The 15464-nt window shown below is 39.6% G+C and overlaps 2 protein-coding genes across 8 annotated transcripts; one reads left to right on the plus strand and one right to left on the minus strand.

Moving 5' to 3' along the window:
• Positions 1-434: 434 nt before the first annotated feature.
• Positions 435-2414, plus strand: LOC115678699 (fra a 1-associated protein). The gene is made up of 2 exons (XM_030602113.2): positions 435-745; positions 1891-2414. Exons 1-2 carry the CDS (start codon positions 534-536, stop codon positions 2258-2260), a joined length of 582 nt encoding a protein of 193 aa, XP_030457973.1. The 5' UTR covers positions 435-533; the 3' UTR covers positions 2261-2414.
• A 1711-nt stretch (positions 2415-4125) lies between these two features.
• Positions 4126-11571, minus strand: LOC115678614 (E3 ubiquitin-protein ligase RHF2A-like). Of its 7 annotated transcripts, none has more exons than XM_030601997.2 (10): positions 11432-11571; positions 11245-11312; positions 10426-10563; positions 10035-10081; positions 9069-9131; positions 8877-8982; positions 8412-8791; positions 8191-8298; positions 7735-8100; positions 4126-4375 (listed from the first exon to the last, which is right to left on the minus strand). In XM_030601997.2, exons 1-9 carry the CDS (start codon positions 11538-11540, stop codon positions 7785-7787), a joined length of 1335 nt encoding a protein of 444 aa, XP_030457857.2. In that variant the 5' UTR covers positions 11541-11571; the 3' UTR covers positions 4126-4375; positions 7735-7784. The 7 variants fall into 7 exon arrangements, with proteins under 7 accessions (XP_030457857.2, XP_056171252.1, XP_056171256.1 ...); XM_056315277.1 differs by having other exon boundaries at positions 4126-4369; positions 7731-8100; positions 11432-11569; XM_056315281.1 differs by lacking the exon at positions 11432-11571 and having other exon boundaries at positions 4126-4369; positions 7731-8100; positions 11245-11400.
• Between the last annotated feature and the right edge of the window lie 3893 nt (positions 11572-15464).

Consider the following 15464-nt stretch of genomic DNA (forward strand, 5'->3'; position numbering starts at 1 on the left):
ATTTTAGACCTTTCAATTAATAAAAAGATTGTATTTTTATAGCCATATTGGGAGTGGAAATAATAAATAGGTCGCTCAAAAGAAATTAGGGATAATGACACAAATAGCAGTTCATTAACTTTGGCCTAATGTATAATATAATTCATGAACTTATAATTTGTTCAATATCGTCTCTGAACTTTTGGTACATATTAAATTTAGTCTCCGAATTATATGAAAATGTTCAATATATTCTAAAAATTCAGGGAGATATTGAACAATTCAAAAATTCAGGGATCGCATTGTATATTGGATTAAAGTTCAAGGATTATATTGAATAAATTAAAAATTTATGGGCCATATTTAATATTGGGTCAAAGTTCAGGGACCGTTTAGGACGTGTCCGCAAGAAATTACGAGAACGGTGGGTCGAGAGTTTCCGTAGGCGGTGCTGATTTGGGCCGTCCCTTCCCCCTCCGTCGGGCCAGAATTCTTGCTTCTGTAGAAGTTCTGGATTGCGCCAGAAGCATTCAGAGAGAGAGAGAGGTGGAAGCATGGGTTGGGTTTGGAGGGACGACGACGGCGATCCGCCAAGCTCCGGCGAGATCGCCAAGTACGGCGGCTCCGGCGGAAGCCCGGGGCCGGGCGACCGGTGCTCGACCCGGAAGGTGGTGAAGTCTCGCTGCCGGACGGAGGAGGTCGAGCCCGGCAAATTCATCCGCAAGTGCGAGCGGACCGAGGAGATCCTCCGCGATTGCGTCGGAAGGTTACCCTTTTGTCTTCCCTTTTCCTCTGTACGCGCGGCTGCGGTTTTCGGCATGTTGTTGTCGCTTCTTGGTGTTTTGGCTTTATGGGTTCGGAAGGGATGTTGTTTGTTGTCCTGGGGTTTGATCGGGGTCGGATGCTCTGTTGGTTTTGGTTGAGTTCATCGGCGGTACGTTCGATGCCTTTTTCGGTCTGTTTGCTTTCTTATTCCTGAGCGCTGAATGAATCGCGGCATTAGCCTTCGTATGTCTGGAAGGGTTTGTTAGCCTTCGTGAAGGCAAACGAACGTGCTTGCTTACGGCGTTGAAAAGGTCAGGATAAATCCCGCTATTTGCCGAACGGCTTGTATTGAAACCATTGTGATGAAATTGTTGTTCTTTTGTTTTGTTCTGAATTTGGGTTGTGAGGGGCTTATATTTCTGCTGAGTGGTTCATCTCGTGTTTGTCTACTGATCATGTTGTTGTCTGGGAGATACCATCCTAGGGATTTATGGTTTCTTTGCTAGGTTGCCAGATATCCTATATACATTTTAATGGACCGAAAAGAAGAAATAAAAAAGAAAGACAAATCGAGAAAATGATGGGTCTGTATTCTATTTAGCTAAAAGTTTAAGCAAAGCCTAGTCTAAATTTTTCTTTCGTCTTTGGTTATCTCGGTATCTTGTCGAGAAAATGTTCTTGGTTCTGTCTCAGATATGTTGTGCGACCTGACGTCTTAGCTGAGAAATCAGTAGGTGTTGGAGGGGAGTATTCTCTCTGTTCTTGTACTCTACATTTATTGGTGAACGTCATGTAAAGGTACGAGTTACATAAAGTTTGAGAGGGATGGAGTATATTTTTGGAGCACCTAATAATTCTTCCCATATCGGTTGCTTTATTTATTAATTGCAGCAAAGTTACTAGGAAAGCTTTAAGTGGCTTGTGGAATATCGACTCTTAGTATCTTTCTCATATGTTGATGGGTTGTGAGTTAGGATTCCCAGATGCATTATGATGTTCAACAGTAAGCATTTGGTGTTGGTTAGGATATCTTCTGGACAGTGAGGCATTTTCCTTGTTTGAGCAGCTTTATGTTACCCAGCAATGCGCTATGTTACGCTTTGTTCGGAATCTAAGATCTGGGTATGGATCCTTTCTGTTTGTCAGGCCTGTTGAAGTGGTGCAATCTAACAAAGAGTATACAGAAGATGATGTGACCGAACAGGTCCTTAGAGGGTCTTTCTCCGCCGGATCTCCAGACCATGGAGTGTTCGACTTTCCAGGACTGCAGAGCGACATCGATGCAATCGGTCGGAGTGTTTTTGGTAACTTAGACCGTTTCTTCGAGGCAGCTGAGGAGATGAAGAAAGGGTTTTTTGGGATGTTTGACAGCCCTTCCTCGTACGATGGAGATTCATCTTGGTCGTCTATGAGGCGAGGGGTACCGATTGAAGAGCCTTCTCCCAGAGGAAAGTCGCCTGGAGCAAATGAGCCAGACTCTGGACTTGACCTTTCTGGAATAGCTAAGGACGTTTAGATCAAGCCTGTTAGTCATTGAGATGCTATATTGCGTTTTTGCAAGATTTTTCCCTTTTACTTTTGAGTAGGCAAGAATGATTATAGCATCTCGAAATACATCTGATGTTGCGTGGACATTTTGGGCCAATAAAGTTGTATAATTCCTTGGGGAATGATCAAGGATGAAGTTTCGTTCAATTCTACAGTGAGCGATATATCATCTAGCGGTAGATAAAAAGATAAAAGGAAAAGAACGTTGTGAGATCAAAGTAGGAAACAGAAGCAGAAAAGGTAGTTTCTTGCTCCTGAGATTGTGAAAGAGTCTGATGCAGGAAAGGCTCTTTTTCTCCTTGTGATTCTGATGGTTCACCGTTATAATGTGAGAAATCTATAACATAATGTATACATCTATCTCCAGGATTTTGGCACTCAGGTTGAAGAGTTCTTCCCCTGATTTTGTCTGTATGAATCAGATTTCATTCTTGCAAGGAAATAAGAATTACTGAATTCGTGACAATGTGCAACTAGTACCGTTTCAACAGGGTGTTGTTATAAAGGCTGAAATTACCTGGGCTGTCAACTCGGTCAGTTGGGGTTTTCTATCGAGTCTCTTTACTTACTGGCAAACTGAGCAATGCCTTAAACTGGTTGACACTGCTGTGTTACCTTTCTCCTAAATTCTCTGAATCCGTCCGTCAATGGCGTTATTCAGCGCAAAGGCCTTGAGAGGGTCCTTCGTCTCTTTAAGTAGTGATCTTGAGTATGAAAGTTTTCTTCGGGTTATTCAATGCCGGTGCTTTGAAGAGACCTTTTTTTCTAGATATGCCGATCAGACTCGACACTTTTGTTATCACGTTCAGCTATTACTCAATGTTCGGAATTTTTTCCTTGTTGAGATTCAGATGTATCGAATCTCGTTACATCCTATGTCGATCCTAGAACACTAGCATATCCTATATGTCCGATAGATTCTTAGACGCGGAATAGTCTGTGCGGCACTTTGTGAGTAGAGAACTTTGCCAGCCTTCTTTCTGTAGTTGTTCCTAAGTACAGTTCGGCGAATCAAATACTCGTATCGGATCGTACCACGCCCAGCTTGGCTTGGATATTCAGTCCATCAAGCGACCCTCGGCCATGACGTGCCTTTATCCTGAAAGTTTGTGTGCAATAATTTCTCGTTGGTCTTCTCAACGGTGTCGACGGGGAATGTCTGAATGTTCTCGTATCTACAGTGCACACAAGAGTTGGTCCATTAATGCAAGAATGTCGGCAAATCCGCTCAACGGTCTATCCAAAAGTGTATTTCCAGATTCTAAAATAAGGGAACATCTTGCCACTGTTTCAAGTTCGGTTTAGCAAATGCCTTACATAACTAGATTAGTTTCGCCTCACTGATCACCTTCTTTTTCATTCTTGGTGATGGTTCTAATAGAGTTGTGTTACTATTTGTGATCAGCACGCGTGCATTTGCAACATGAAAGATGCAGCAGCACGATAAGCAAAGGTGTTTGCATGCGGCAAAGAGGCGCTTCAAGGACGGACTAGTAATCGTTGTAAATCACCTCGTCACTAGAGGCGCATATTTAGAGCAATCAGGTCACGGTGACAGTGACACAACAGAAATACTATCCACGAGTGAATCTAAAGTATGTGAATCTGACCTGCCAGATGCCTAGACCAGGTCTGACAAAAAAACCCCGTCCACCCATCACCATAAATCACCTCTTCACGACCCCAGCACCCAAAAAATTTTCAACCAAAACCCTTCACAAAACATGCTGAACTGGAGAAAGGTAATCTAAGGAGGGGCTGGAAAGAGAAGCCAGGATTTGCTAGATCCTGATTGAAAGATTAAGAACAAATCCGGAACAGGGGAGATAGATATGCATATTCAACTATTTGTGTATTCCATATATAAATGTGAGATTACCCTCCAAAATGGCGGCATAATAGGCATATAATCTTCTGAGTCTCATGCACATAAACAAGATTTACAAGATGTACCCATTATGAGTGCCAGTCCACATTATACTCTTTCTCTCTCTTATCCCTTAAAGATGGCAAGGACCTCGTGCAACTTCTTACCCAAAGCATCTGGTCCTCGGCATGTCATATCTGGGAGTATATACTCATCCTGAAATTTGAAAGCAATTCGGTTGGAACTATTTTTTTGAAGAAGGTTATGCAAATCGATAAATCGATTCAGTCCAATTCTATATAACAAAATAACAGCAGTTTGTTTGAGACTTTGGTAGACTTCAAAAGCCATGCTACAACAGTACAATATGACCAAGAAGCTAATGTTAACTAATCAAAATCAATCCAAAGGCAACCATCATAGAGGTTTTAGATGCTCATACAGCCAACAAAAATTATGGAGAGAAAAAATCTGCTCCTTTGTGTTGTCGTATTGGTGGCCAGCATCCTGGTCAGCTTTTTGAACTGCTGGACAGTAGTTTAGTAAGCAATAAAACGTAGTAATGGCAAGAAACCTTTTAACCAGATCGACTCCTCAAACTACGTACTTATTCCCTTAGAATATCTTCAAATCAGATTGAGAAATTGAATTCCAGAGGAAGGATGACTTCCATTCCAATCATTGGGTATGCCTTTCCTTTGCCATTTGAGCATACCTATATCAACTAGATGAAGATTTAATCCTCTATATTGGTGCAAAAGGGGATTTGGGTTGAGGCGAATGAGAGTTTTGATTAATCATCATTAATATCAGAAAGTATTTGCTATTTACTAGTGCAAATTGGTTAAGAGCAAAAGTTCGTGAGAAATGACACGCTTCTCCTAATTCTATAATCTGTCTCTTTAGATGCTGCATGTGTATAGCACCTCACTTTTCTTTGCAAGACGAAGCAGTACACAGGACAATATTAAGCAATTCCAAGGACTTGCCAAGATTAGAAGGTCATGCGATTAGCAATAAAAATCTTCAATAGATCAATCTATTATAATGTTTCTGCACGGTGTGGGTGTGGGATCAATCTTTTTTATGTCCAATTAGGATACACTATTCATATAGCATAGTTGTATTACAGTTTTTTTTTAAAAAAGCTCAAACTATCAAATATGTATCTCCATGTATATAAAGCATTTATATGAATACTACCTGCCTCACGCGTTAGTCAAATCTTACATGAGAAAACATATGACCACATCAAACAACAATGGGAGGACAGAGAGGAGTACCAGAGAAAAATGACAGGGAGTGTCGAGAGGCTGATTCGAAGCTCTAATACCGTGTCGAACAACCATTTTTATTATATACGCGGCAAAATACCAATATGGAACTAATCAGTCCAACTAACAAATCTGTACTGCCATTTAACCACTTTCCTCTAACAATTTTTGCCTCAACAATGTAGTTTTCTATGATTTGACTTAATAATTCCCTTTACATCATCACTGCACAACTCTTCATTCAGCGATGGCATCCCTGTCTCATTTATTCTTCCAACTACACTATAGGGTTTCCATCTTCATCTATTGCATTACCTATCACTTTTTTATCGATCAACCCTGCTCCAACTTTAAGCAATGTCTATTTAAATATCAATTATGTTTCCTTTTCTATATTCTACGATTCCTATCATTTTGCTCTTTTGTAAATTATAATTTTGATAAGTAACGTCTTTTACTTAATCTATTATTCGAGCAATAATAAAGTCCACATGTTCTCTAGACAAGTTCTTTAGTAGTGGTAGTATCATTAGTCGGGTATTTTGACATAATTGATGGACCAAGTGCATTCCAAAAAAATTAACATAAACTGATGGCTGAGATGATAAGCCTAACTCAGGCCCCGTTTGGTTCAGCATTCCCAATGCTCATTTGGCCTCTAAAGTCCCTTAGCCAAATGCAAATGGCGTTTGGCAATTTTTTTTACTCACTTTGGGGAAATGCAATTGCATTTGGAATGCTGGCCAAGGGACCTTTGGCCAATGCACCTCTGAAGGTGCTTTGGGAAGTTGCATTTTCGGAATGCAACTTGCACTATTCATCAACACTGTTCATCTTCCCCAAACCGACGTCCGGCGGCCGGCGGCCGCCGCCTGAGGGCTAGCCCGACTCCGGCGACCACCGCCCGGGGGTCGCGACCCAGGCGACGCCCGAGGTCCGGCGACCCCAGGCGGTGGTCGCCGGGGTCGCGCGACCCCCAGGCATCTGGCCGGAGGCGGTGGCCGGCCGTGTAGCTCCACCGGAGTTTTTTTAAAAAAAAAAAAAAAATAGCAAAAGTCCTTTAGCCCAAGTTGATTTTATAAAACACTTACCAAACGCTATTTGCATTTCGGAAAACCCCTTTAGCCCAAAGGTATTTGCATTCCCCCAAATGCATTCCCCCAAAGCCGAACCAAACGGGCCCTCAGTCTTCTCTATGTAGCAGTTACTTCTACACATTTTTAAATTAGTGGTCATCTGAGAAGAAAGCTCCTTTTTTTTTTTTCTGATTTTAATACTATTTTCCTAACAAAAGAAAAGCTAAATTTGACAGCAGTAACATGAACGGTCTAAATAATCTTACAATATGGAAATTCTCTAGACCAACCAGTTCTGCAACTGTTAAAAGTGAGTCTGACTATTTGGGTCATTTAAAGGACCGCTTCATTACAAATTATTAGGGGAATATGTTGACATGGACAAGTTGCACCTTTTATCTGATTATTAGGACTGTTAGGTTGAGTTGACGTTCTTACTAATGAAATCATTAAATTGCTTTTAATTAAGTTGGACAAGCTTAAGCAAAGTGTAAGAAGTATTCTATTTGAGAAGATATCAAGAGGATCTAAGCCATTGTGAAACAACACAATACTACTGAACTAGATGCCAACAACATCCCACTCTCATTGTCACCATAGCTTACCATTATCATAGCTAAAAACAACCATGAGTCATGGCCTGGACAATATATACAAGCCTTACAACCTGACCTGAAACGGTTACCATCCAAGTCCTCATTACACAGCTATGACCGCTTTGACTAGAAAGGTGTAATCACCGTTAATATCAGTAGTTTGATAAGTTCCAGATAGCAGAGCAACCATCAGGCAAAAGCTCATATTGCCATGTTAACCAGACAGTGAAAACATCGGTTCAGTCACTGATACTTCAACCAGGAGGACACTTAGAGCATCTTCCATCCATTATTGATCACAATACCCTCCAAAAAATAAAAGTACCCACTTCTCTGCCTATCTTGACCAATTTGTAGTGAAGCGCCATGTCACATAATTTTGAGGGATAAAACCTACTCGGCTAAACTTTTAATGGCTATAAAGAAAAAATTCTGGGCCATTTTGTCAAGAATACATCCCTTGAGAGAAGGTTATCACAACGAATATCCGCATATATAGGTGAGATTTGCAAGTGACTGAGACAATTGAGGACTACTAACTGGCTAACAACTGTAATGGAAAAAATGCTTCATGACATCTCAGTAGCATAACAGGTCTTAAAGATTTTTGCTTCAAGATAAAGACTCACCTACAAATATGACATGCCGAGGATGATGCAACTCCTGATGGATTGACAAACTAGATGGACACAGAACCAGCAGTACCGGCAGCAGATGAATTGACTTCATTTGATGGAGTTTCTTCTTGGTTCTCGGCACTGCTCTGGTTGGCAGCCTCATCAGCTGAATAATTAGCAGACTGATTTGATGATTCAGTAGCGATATTACCAACACTATTGTCCCTAATTTCAAGGTTTCCCATCATGTGAGGCACATTGTTCATTCCTGCAATCACTTCCCTTCTAACTTCAGTGTTATGATCAGCCATAGAAGTGTGACGGGGAAAAAACCGCTCCCTCCAACCCTTGGTGCTTTTTGAAAGGGACTCTTTATACCTGGCATATAACAACATTGAAAATAAATTACATCAAATTGTTACAAAACAAGGTCATCTTTTTTCCCTTACGAGATATTTAATAAGGTACCTCATTGAGACTGCATTCCATTTAGATTTTAGAGATTCTGAAAGAGTTTGAAATTCTGATGTGCCTGCCCTATCTTGAGTTGGAGAAGAAGGGTGACCAGCAGAGCTCCTGCAAACAAATCATCCAGTCTAATGATGATGTATTGATCATAATCATGGTTTGATTGTCTTCAATGGCTTAATTGCAGTGAAAGATAAGGTCGATTAATAATTTACACCGACCTGTAAAGGGATATCCCTGGTCCGTTTGTGGGAGTAACAGGAGACCCGGAGGCAGAAGAAGAAACTTGATTGGTTTGAATCAAAATCTGCCGAGGTGAATCATTACCAGTGGATTCGATGGGTACTGATGGACGAGCAGCAGCTACTGCCGCTGGTTGACTTTCCCCTTCTACCTGTACCAATGAACTAGAGACAGGACCAGAATGAGCACCATTAGGATGAGTTGAGAAGACCAAGAAATGAGGACGACCGTGACCAGATGGTCGTCCCCTATGGCCTTCCCGTCTGCTGAGGTGGTGGGCCCTTCCCATTGCAGCAGCAGCTGCCAAGTGTTGGATTATGCGCTCTTCAAGTTCAGCATCATTTGCACCAACAGGTAACTGCATTAGAATTTGAAAAAGATTACACAAGTTCCATCTTATCAACAGAAATATGGGAAAAGTTATTGGAGGGAGAACAACGGACATGCTGCAGCTCAAAATCACCAAGGGCTGGATGATGAAATATTGTTGGATTTCGTGGAGCGAGCCTAATGTTCCTCTCTCGCTCCACTGCCTCCAGCAGCTCCTGACTGCCGACACATGCACCTCAAGTTACTCAGAGATCCACTAATAAGAATGTCAGGAACACGTATTAGAACAAACCAGAGGTAGAAACCTGGAAGGATCCTTCAGGCTGATTGGCTGCCAGCACATGGGACACTGAGAGCTTCTCTGACACCTAAAGGCGAAGATTAAGAGTCAATAAATGCTTTCATTTCTAACAATGATCTCAAACAGATTCTTATTACCCGTGTTTAAAGTGAACATAATGTACAATAGAAAGCTAAACCAGAGGGACAAAAATGAGTGCTAGATAAAAAGTGAGGTGATGAAGTTTTTCCCAAACTTCTGAAGGCGTGGCTTGCAAACCAATGCGAAACAAGATTCCATTCATGACTTTGACAAATGAAGACGATATGCTACAATAAGGTCAGTATCCTTAAGATGTCAAGCATGCGAAACTATACTGAATAACATCTATGTTATTGTTGGTCAGGCAAGCTGAGGTGTGGAGACCCACTGAAAAACGTCAATGTTATTGTTCATTGGATAGCTTTGTCCCCAAGAAATCCATCCCATAAAACCATATCATTCATTAGGGAAAAGGGCAACTGCAAAAACAATTTCCTTATTGTATATTTAGGTACCGTCATATCTATGTAGCCTTACTCTTTCAGTGCATAGACTTAGTTAGGACTTAGTTTCCCATTTCTTAAACCTCCTTCAAAATCCTCTTTCAATTTCTTCTTTCAGTGGTTAACTTAACTTTTGGGGCCAGCCACTATGGTTTCACCTTGTGACTCCCTCACCATTACATCAAGCTCAGCCCCACCATTCATTAACATGATTCATGGATTAGAAGCAAACGGAACAAAGTGAAGATATATCGATGGAAACAGGCATATCAAATGCTATTGGGAATATGAATCTATATGCTTGTATGCATATGCACGCTTGTCTGAGAGAGAGAGAGAGAGAGAGAGAGAGAGAGAGAGAGAGGGTGTGGGGGAGGGAGGGAGGGAGGGGGGAGGGAGGTGTGGTGGCAAGGGGTTTTAAAGAAACTAACAAAAGACAAGCATACCATTCAAGAATGCACTGAAGGTGAAATTCATGCTTGCAACAAGTGACCTGAGGATAGGGGAAAACATAGAGAACATATTATAATGAGATATAACCAGAGTAATTCAACAGAAGGCACCACATATCCAACTTAACAAGCAAAATATTAGGTGGGAAATACATCAAGCTCAAACCTTACTTATGCTTACAATGCTGCACATGTTGCACATTTGCCTTTTCATTATTAATATGCGATAAAGCTCAAAATCAAAGAAGAAAGAGATTTATCCTCGGCATAACAAGAAGCACCACAAGTAGCGAAAAACATATTCATTATTATCTTCAGGCTGATTATGCCTAATGCAACAACATCATCATTAGGAGATAGAATAATTTGTGTGTGTGTGTATTACCGTTGAAGGATCGCTGTCGCAGAACTCCTCCAGGCATATGCTGCAAGCATCATCATTAGCCTCTTGTATTCCTCCTTCCACAAAAGCTGCTGCTGATGTCATATGATCTCCAGCTCTCTTGGCCTCCTCGTCCAGAACCTGTGCACATCTCATATGTCAGACTAAAAATTAAGAATTCATATGCAATTCCTTCGGTGGCGGATGATCTTGGATCTTCTGTATCCCATATAACTTCTTTTCATAAAAACCATAGCTACCTTTTAACAAAATTCAAAGTTACAAGTCTTCTTCCTCCATTCACTAGTCCAAGACACTTGCCTAGACTCTCTATACAATATAAGTACTGTATTTTCTTCTTGCGATATTCTTCGAACTACGAGTTTTCCTGATGAATGATCTCCCTCTCCCTTCACAGTTTCCAGCTAGTTATCAGCAAATCCCTCCCAGATGTTATCACAACATACAGTGCGATTCCAGCTTATCACACTTAATAAATGCTCGACAACATTTCAGAAATATAGCTCATTTCAATTTCACCAAAGCAACAATATATCATCATTGTTTCTTTTTTTCCTCCCAAACGTGAACCCTAATACCCTAATACCCTTTGGACTGAAACTCCACAAATAAAAATATCAGAATTCAGCCAAAATACAAGAAGGGCAAATGAGAGACAGAAAACCCAGATGTGAAATGGCCACAGGTAGATGAAAACAATACGCGAAGATTGTCAATCAAGAGCACAGCCAAAGAAAAAAAACGAAAGAAAATCAAGAAAAACTCGATGGTTCGGTAATTGAAATGAATAAATCCACATACCTCCATCCAGAAAGATGAATGCTCGGGAAGATGGGCAAGAGAGATCGATTCCTCGAACCTAGAGAATGCTAGAGATCCATGACAAGAAAATGAAACCCCAGAATTTCAGACCATCTAATCAAACAGAGGAAAAAGAGAGAGCGGACAAAAAAAGGAAGGAGAAGACATGTAAGCTTTTATTATTTACCTTTAATAATGGGTTGGTTGGTTCTTATCGTCTGCTTTTCTATGTTTTTTGTGTGTTGGAAAACACAACAGACCCTGTCTCTCTCTCTCTCTCTCCACAACCAGAGCATCAGAAAAATGGGACCTCGAAAGCTCCATCTTTTTCCACGCAGCTTTAAATAATTGGGCATCTTATCACATTGGGTAGCCTCCAATGGTCTTTCTTCTACCCGCATAAATCTCATTCTTGACATGACCCCAAGATATTATTTCTTCACTGACGAGGATTCGCAGTTCATCATATCTATTTCCGGGATAGCTTTCAATAATGCCAATTCCTTCCTCGTGGCGTCCTGTGACGAAATCAGAAGCTTAGTTTATCAAGTATTCCATGTATTTTACTTTGCAACCACAATAATTATGCTGTGGAATAGTTGTCATCTTGACTGAGACATCTATCTGATGGGTTTGGAGCAGGATTTCTTCGCACTCAGACAGAGAGCGGGTCAATGCCGGACAGCTCCGTCCCACCAGCTTTACATAGACAAGGTCCAACCTTTGTAGTTTGCACATTCATTCATGGGTGTTATCTCAAATGTAAGCCACTCATTCATCCGTCAACCCTAGTAGGAATTGTCTGTATATTTATACCTATGTTTCCATCCGTCTCTCTATGCAAATACATACAAAGTCAACTTTCGAATTCGGTATCCATCGTTCAAATGACTAGAAATAACTCTGTTTTCATATCACATTCCGCGATCTACCCTGTGGTGAATGTTCAAATTGATCGAGAGAGTATTTGCCGTGGAAGAAAAATATCATCTTACTTGTATCCACTAGACCACTTCCTAATTTAAGGGCGGATTTCTCAACCGCATTGAAATTCGATTTTAAGACATTTTGACTGAAAAAAGAAACTACAAACATAGAATTTAGAGGAAATATATCATGCTTTACCCTCGCCCACATTTTTGTTTTTCCAATAGAAGTTGATGAGGGTAATTTATTTTCGTTAATACATAAATCCTCGTCGGCATGGACATTTAAGATGCTAGAATGAGTAAAATTAAAATGAAGCAAACTAATTTACAGCACGATTTCAATTTCGTCTATTTCTCTTAAATTTTGGTGTCCACCTTAAAAAATTCTAAAATGATTCCCCAATCAACTGAAGGAAAATCGAAAATGTTATGACTAAATTAGTATCGTGCCCATGCGATGCATAAATTTTTCACATATATTGTTTCGATAGAAACTTAAGTAATTATCCATATTTTTTTACCCCCTAGTTTGGCGTGTCTTGGGCTTCTATATTCACCATACTTTTGTCCTTCATGTCAGAGTCAATTTCATTGATATTTAGGACTTGTTCCTAATTTATCACTTATAGAGAAAATATAGGCCTAATTCTAAAAGAAAGCACTAACTTTTCCTTGAGTGATAATTCTGATCCGAATTTTTTTTGTTTCATAAAAAATCACCAAGTTTTACTTAAATTCCAAATTTGACTTGAACAAATTGAAAATTTCATATCACGGAGGTCAGATTTGAGACTAGAGTAAAAATTTGTGCTTTTTAGTCAGACAAAAAAAGTTTGGGCCAAAATCGTCAGTCAAAGTAAAGTTAGTGCTTTTTTTGGGAATTAATCCAGAAAATATACAATCTTTGACAACTAAATTTATGTAATAAACTTTGTAGTGATGACCTTCCAACTATCACGCCTTGGACATTGTACTGTTTTTAATAAATTAGATCCTCATTAAATTAAATTAATTAGCTAAATATAATCAATAAATATCAATTTATAATTTATGCCATGTAGTCAATACATGTTACCAGTTTAGAACACCAAAGACAGATGGTAGCAACACATATTTCTTGAATGCTCCCTCTCTCTCTCTTTTCCGGCTCCTCTACTACTAAGACAGTTCCCTTCCATATTCAAAGCTCCCTCGACGGAGAAATCACTCTCGGTCGAGAGAGGCTCCATCTTCTCAATTTGAATTGAAATTTTCTCTCTTGATCTAATCTAGGAGTATTTTATTTTATTATCTAATTTTTTTCTTTACTCGTAATTGATGCTCTTCTCTGCTCATTGGGTATATCTCTCGCTTCCATCGTTAGGGATAACCTGCTGCTTTAGATTCTCCAAACCAAGAAGTCTGACAAGATCGATGAGGAATACACTGACTTCATACTGCACTTTTATATGCTCGTTTAATCTCTCCATATCTAAATCTAGATTTGGGAGTATTTTTGGTGTCTTTGTATGGTGATGGTGTTGAGAACGCTGAAACTAAGAGTGCACTGCCCACTGGACAAGCTGTAGTTATAGGAGAGGAGATTACGATGCGTGTTCGTCACTTATAATGATGTAAGATTCGGTGATTGGCCGCCGTTCGTTCTGCTTTGATGCTGAAACAAATCAATTCTTATGGGATAAGAGTGTGCTTATTAAAACAGTTTGTGATTTATTATTCTACTTTGCTGTTTGGAATTTGATTTGTTTTGAACCTCTCGTGTATCATCTTGAGATATTGAGATATGAATGAAATATTTACTTTTAACAAAAAAAAATTATATGTAATTGGCAATTACTTACAATGTTTGCCTGTTAATGACAAACATGTCATTGAAACTTAGTATTTCGGGGAAAACTTCATGATAAAGGAAAATATTTTTCAAGAAAAAGAGGGAAAAAAATTTCCTAACTTTAGGTATGCATATTTTCTTTGACCACAAATGATTTTCCGTTGATAGATCATTTTCAGTAAACCAAATGTGTGAAAATCGAAAACACTAATTCGCGAAAAATTCTTTCATTCAAACAAACACACCCTTAAAGCAATACCTATACATCATATAGCCCAAAAATTGTTTATGGACTTGCCATATTATGTATAGCTTATACATGATTTCAGGATTTTTTTGCAAATTCATGGAATTCTATTATTTGACCTAAGCCTAAGCCCTTTATTAGGCTAGAGGTCGTAATATTGAAATTAAGCAATGAATTTACTGTCTTTTTTTGGGTGGGATAAAATTACCGTCCTAAATCTATTTTACGATACCAATTCAGTCTTAAAACTTTCCAATTTAGCTAATGTGGTTCTAAATATTTGTGTGAAATTCCAATACAGTTCTTCAACTTATTATTGCCGGAAATCGATGACGTGCGATCCACAAGTTGTCTATTTTAGCGTGCTACATAGGATGTCGACGATGACTGGACGCCATGCCAGCAATTGCCGGCAGCAATTGGACTACATTGGAATTTTGTGCAAAGATTTAGGACTTGATGCATTCGTGGACGAGTGATTCAGGGTTTATGGGTTGTGTGTATGAAAGGTATATTGAGATGGACAAAATAATGTAGTGTAAATGTTGACGGATATGGAGGTTCACCACCTAAGTATAAAGGCAAAAGCCACCGGCCACTAATGAAGACTGGTCTAGAAGCTGCTCATCTTTGGCCCATCATGAGAAAGGTGAATTAGGGTTTACTGCATATTTGAGTGATTCAATGGAATATTCATGATTGTGGCACAAAAAGGGGACATTCATGATTAGAGTAGATCATTTGGAGCTCAACAGTGACCTATGAAGTGATAATATTCGGCTTGTGTCCGGATAGAACCCACTTGAATCTTACGCTCCAAGTAGCGAGCCGCAACTGAAGTTCGTACTTTGTAGATTAGGGTTTCATGATGGAGCAATCGAAGTTTGTCCTGCGGGGAATAGGAGCCAAATGTATTGTTCTCACCAAGTATGTCCAAATGTTTTCGTTGCGAATTTCTTGTAGTGGATGAGATTAATATATAAGTACGTCTAAATTAGAGCTAAAAATGAATGGCGAGCTGATCACAAGTGAATAGGAGATAATGAATCTTTTCGTGCATATATGCTCGGTCATAGTCGAAAGAAAAAAGTACCAAAAAACCAATTACATTGATACCAATTCAATTTTAAACATTTTAATTAGATCAATTTAGTCCTAAACCTTTTCGTATTGGTACCAATTCAGTCAATCCTGCCAATTTAGGCCGAAAATC

This window comes from Syzygium oleosum, unplaced genomic scaffold (assembly GCF_021117445.2).
Source record: "Syzygium oleosum isolate NSW1041296 unplaced genomic scaffold, Sole_v2.1 Sole_v2.10, whole genome shotgun sequence".
NCBI lineage: Eukaryota > Viridiplantae > Streptophyta > Magnoliopsida > Myrtales > Myrtaceae > Syzygium > Syzygium oleosum.

Bases quoted from the DNA above. Each gene is read 5' to 3' on its own strand.
- LOC115678699 (XM_030602113.2), top strand. From the start codon at position 534: ATGGGTTGGGTTTGGAGGGACGACGACGGCGATCCGCCAAGCTCCGGC. The intron at 746-1,890 runs GTTACCCTTTTG...TCTGTTTGTCAG, and splicing joins CTCCGCGATTGCGTCGGAAG to GCCTGTTGAAGTGGTGCAAT.
- LOC115678614 (XM_030601997.2), bottom strand. From the start codon at position 11,540: ATGCTCTGGTTGTGGAGAGAGAGAGAGAGAGACAGGGTCTGTTGTGTT. The intron at 8,983-9,068 runs GTTTCTACCTCT...ATGTGTCGGCAG, and splicing joins AGCCTGAAGGATCCTTCCAG to TCAGGAGCTGCTGGAGGCAG. The intron at 8,101-8,190 runs GTACCTTATTAA...GTTATATGCCAG, and splicing joins TGGAATGCAGTCTCAATGAG to GTATAAAGAGTCCCTTTCAA.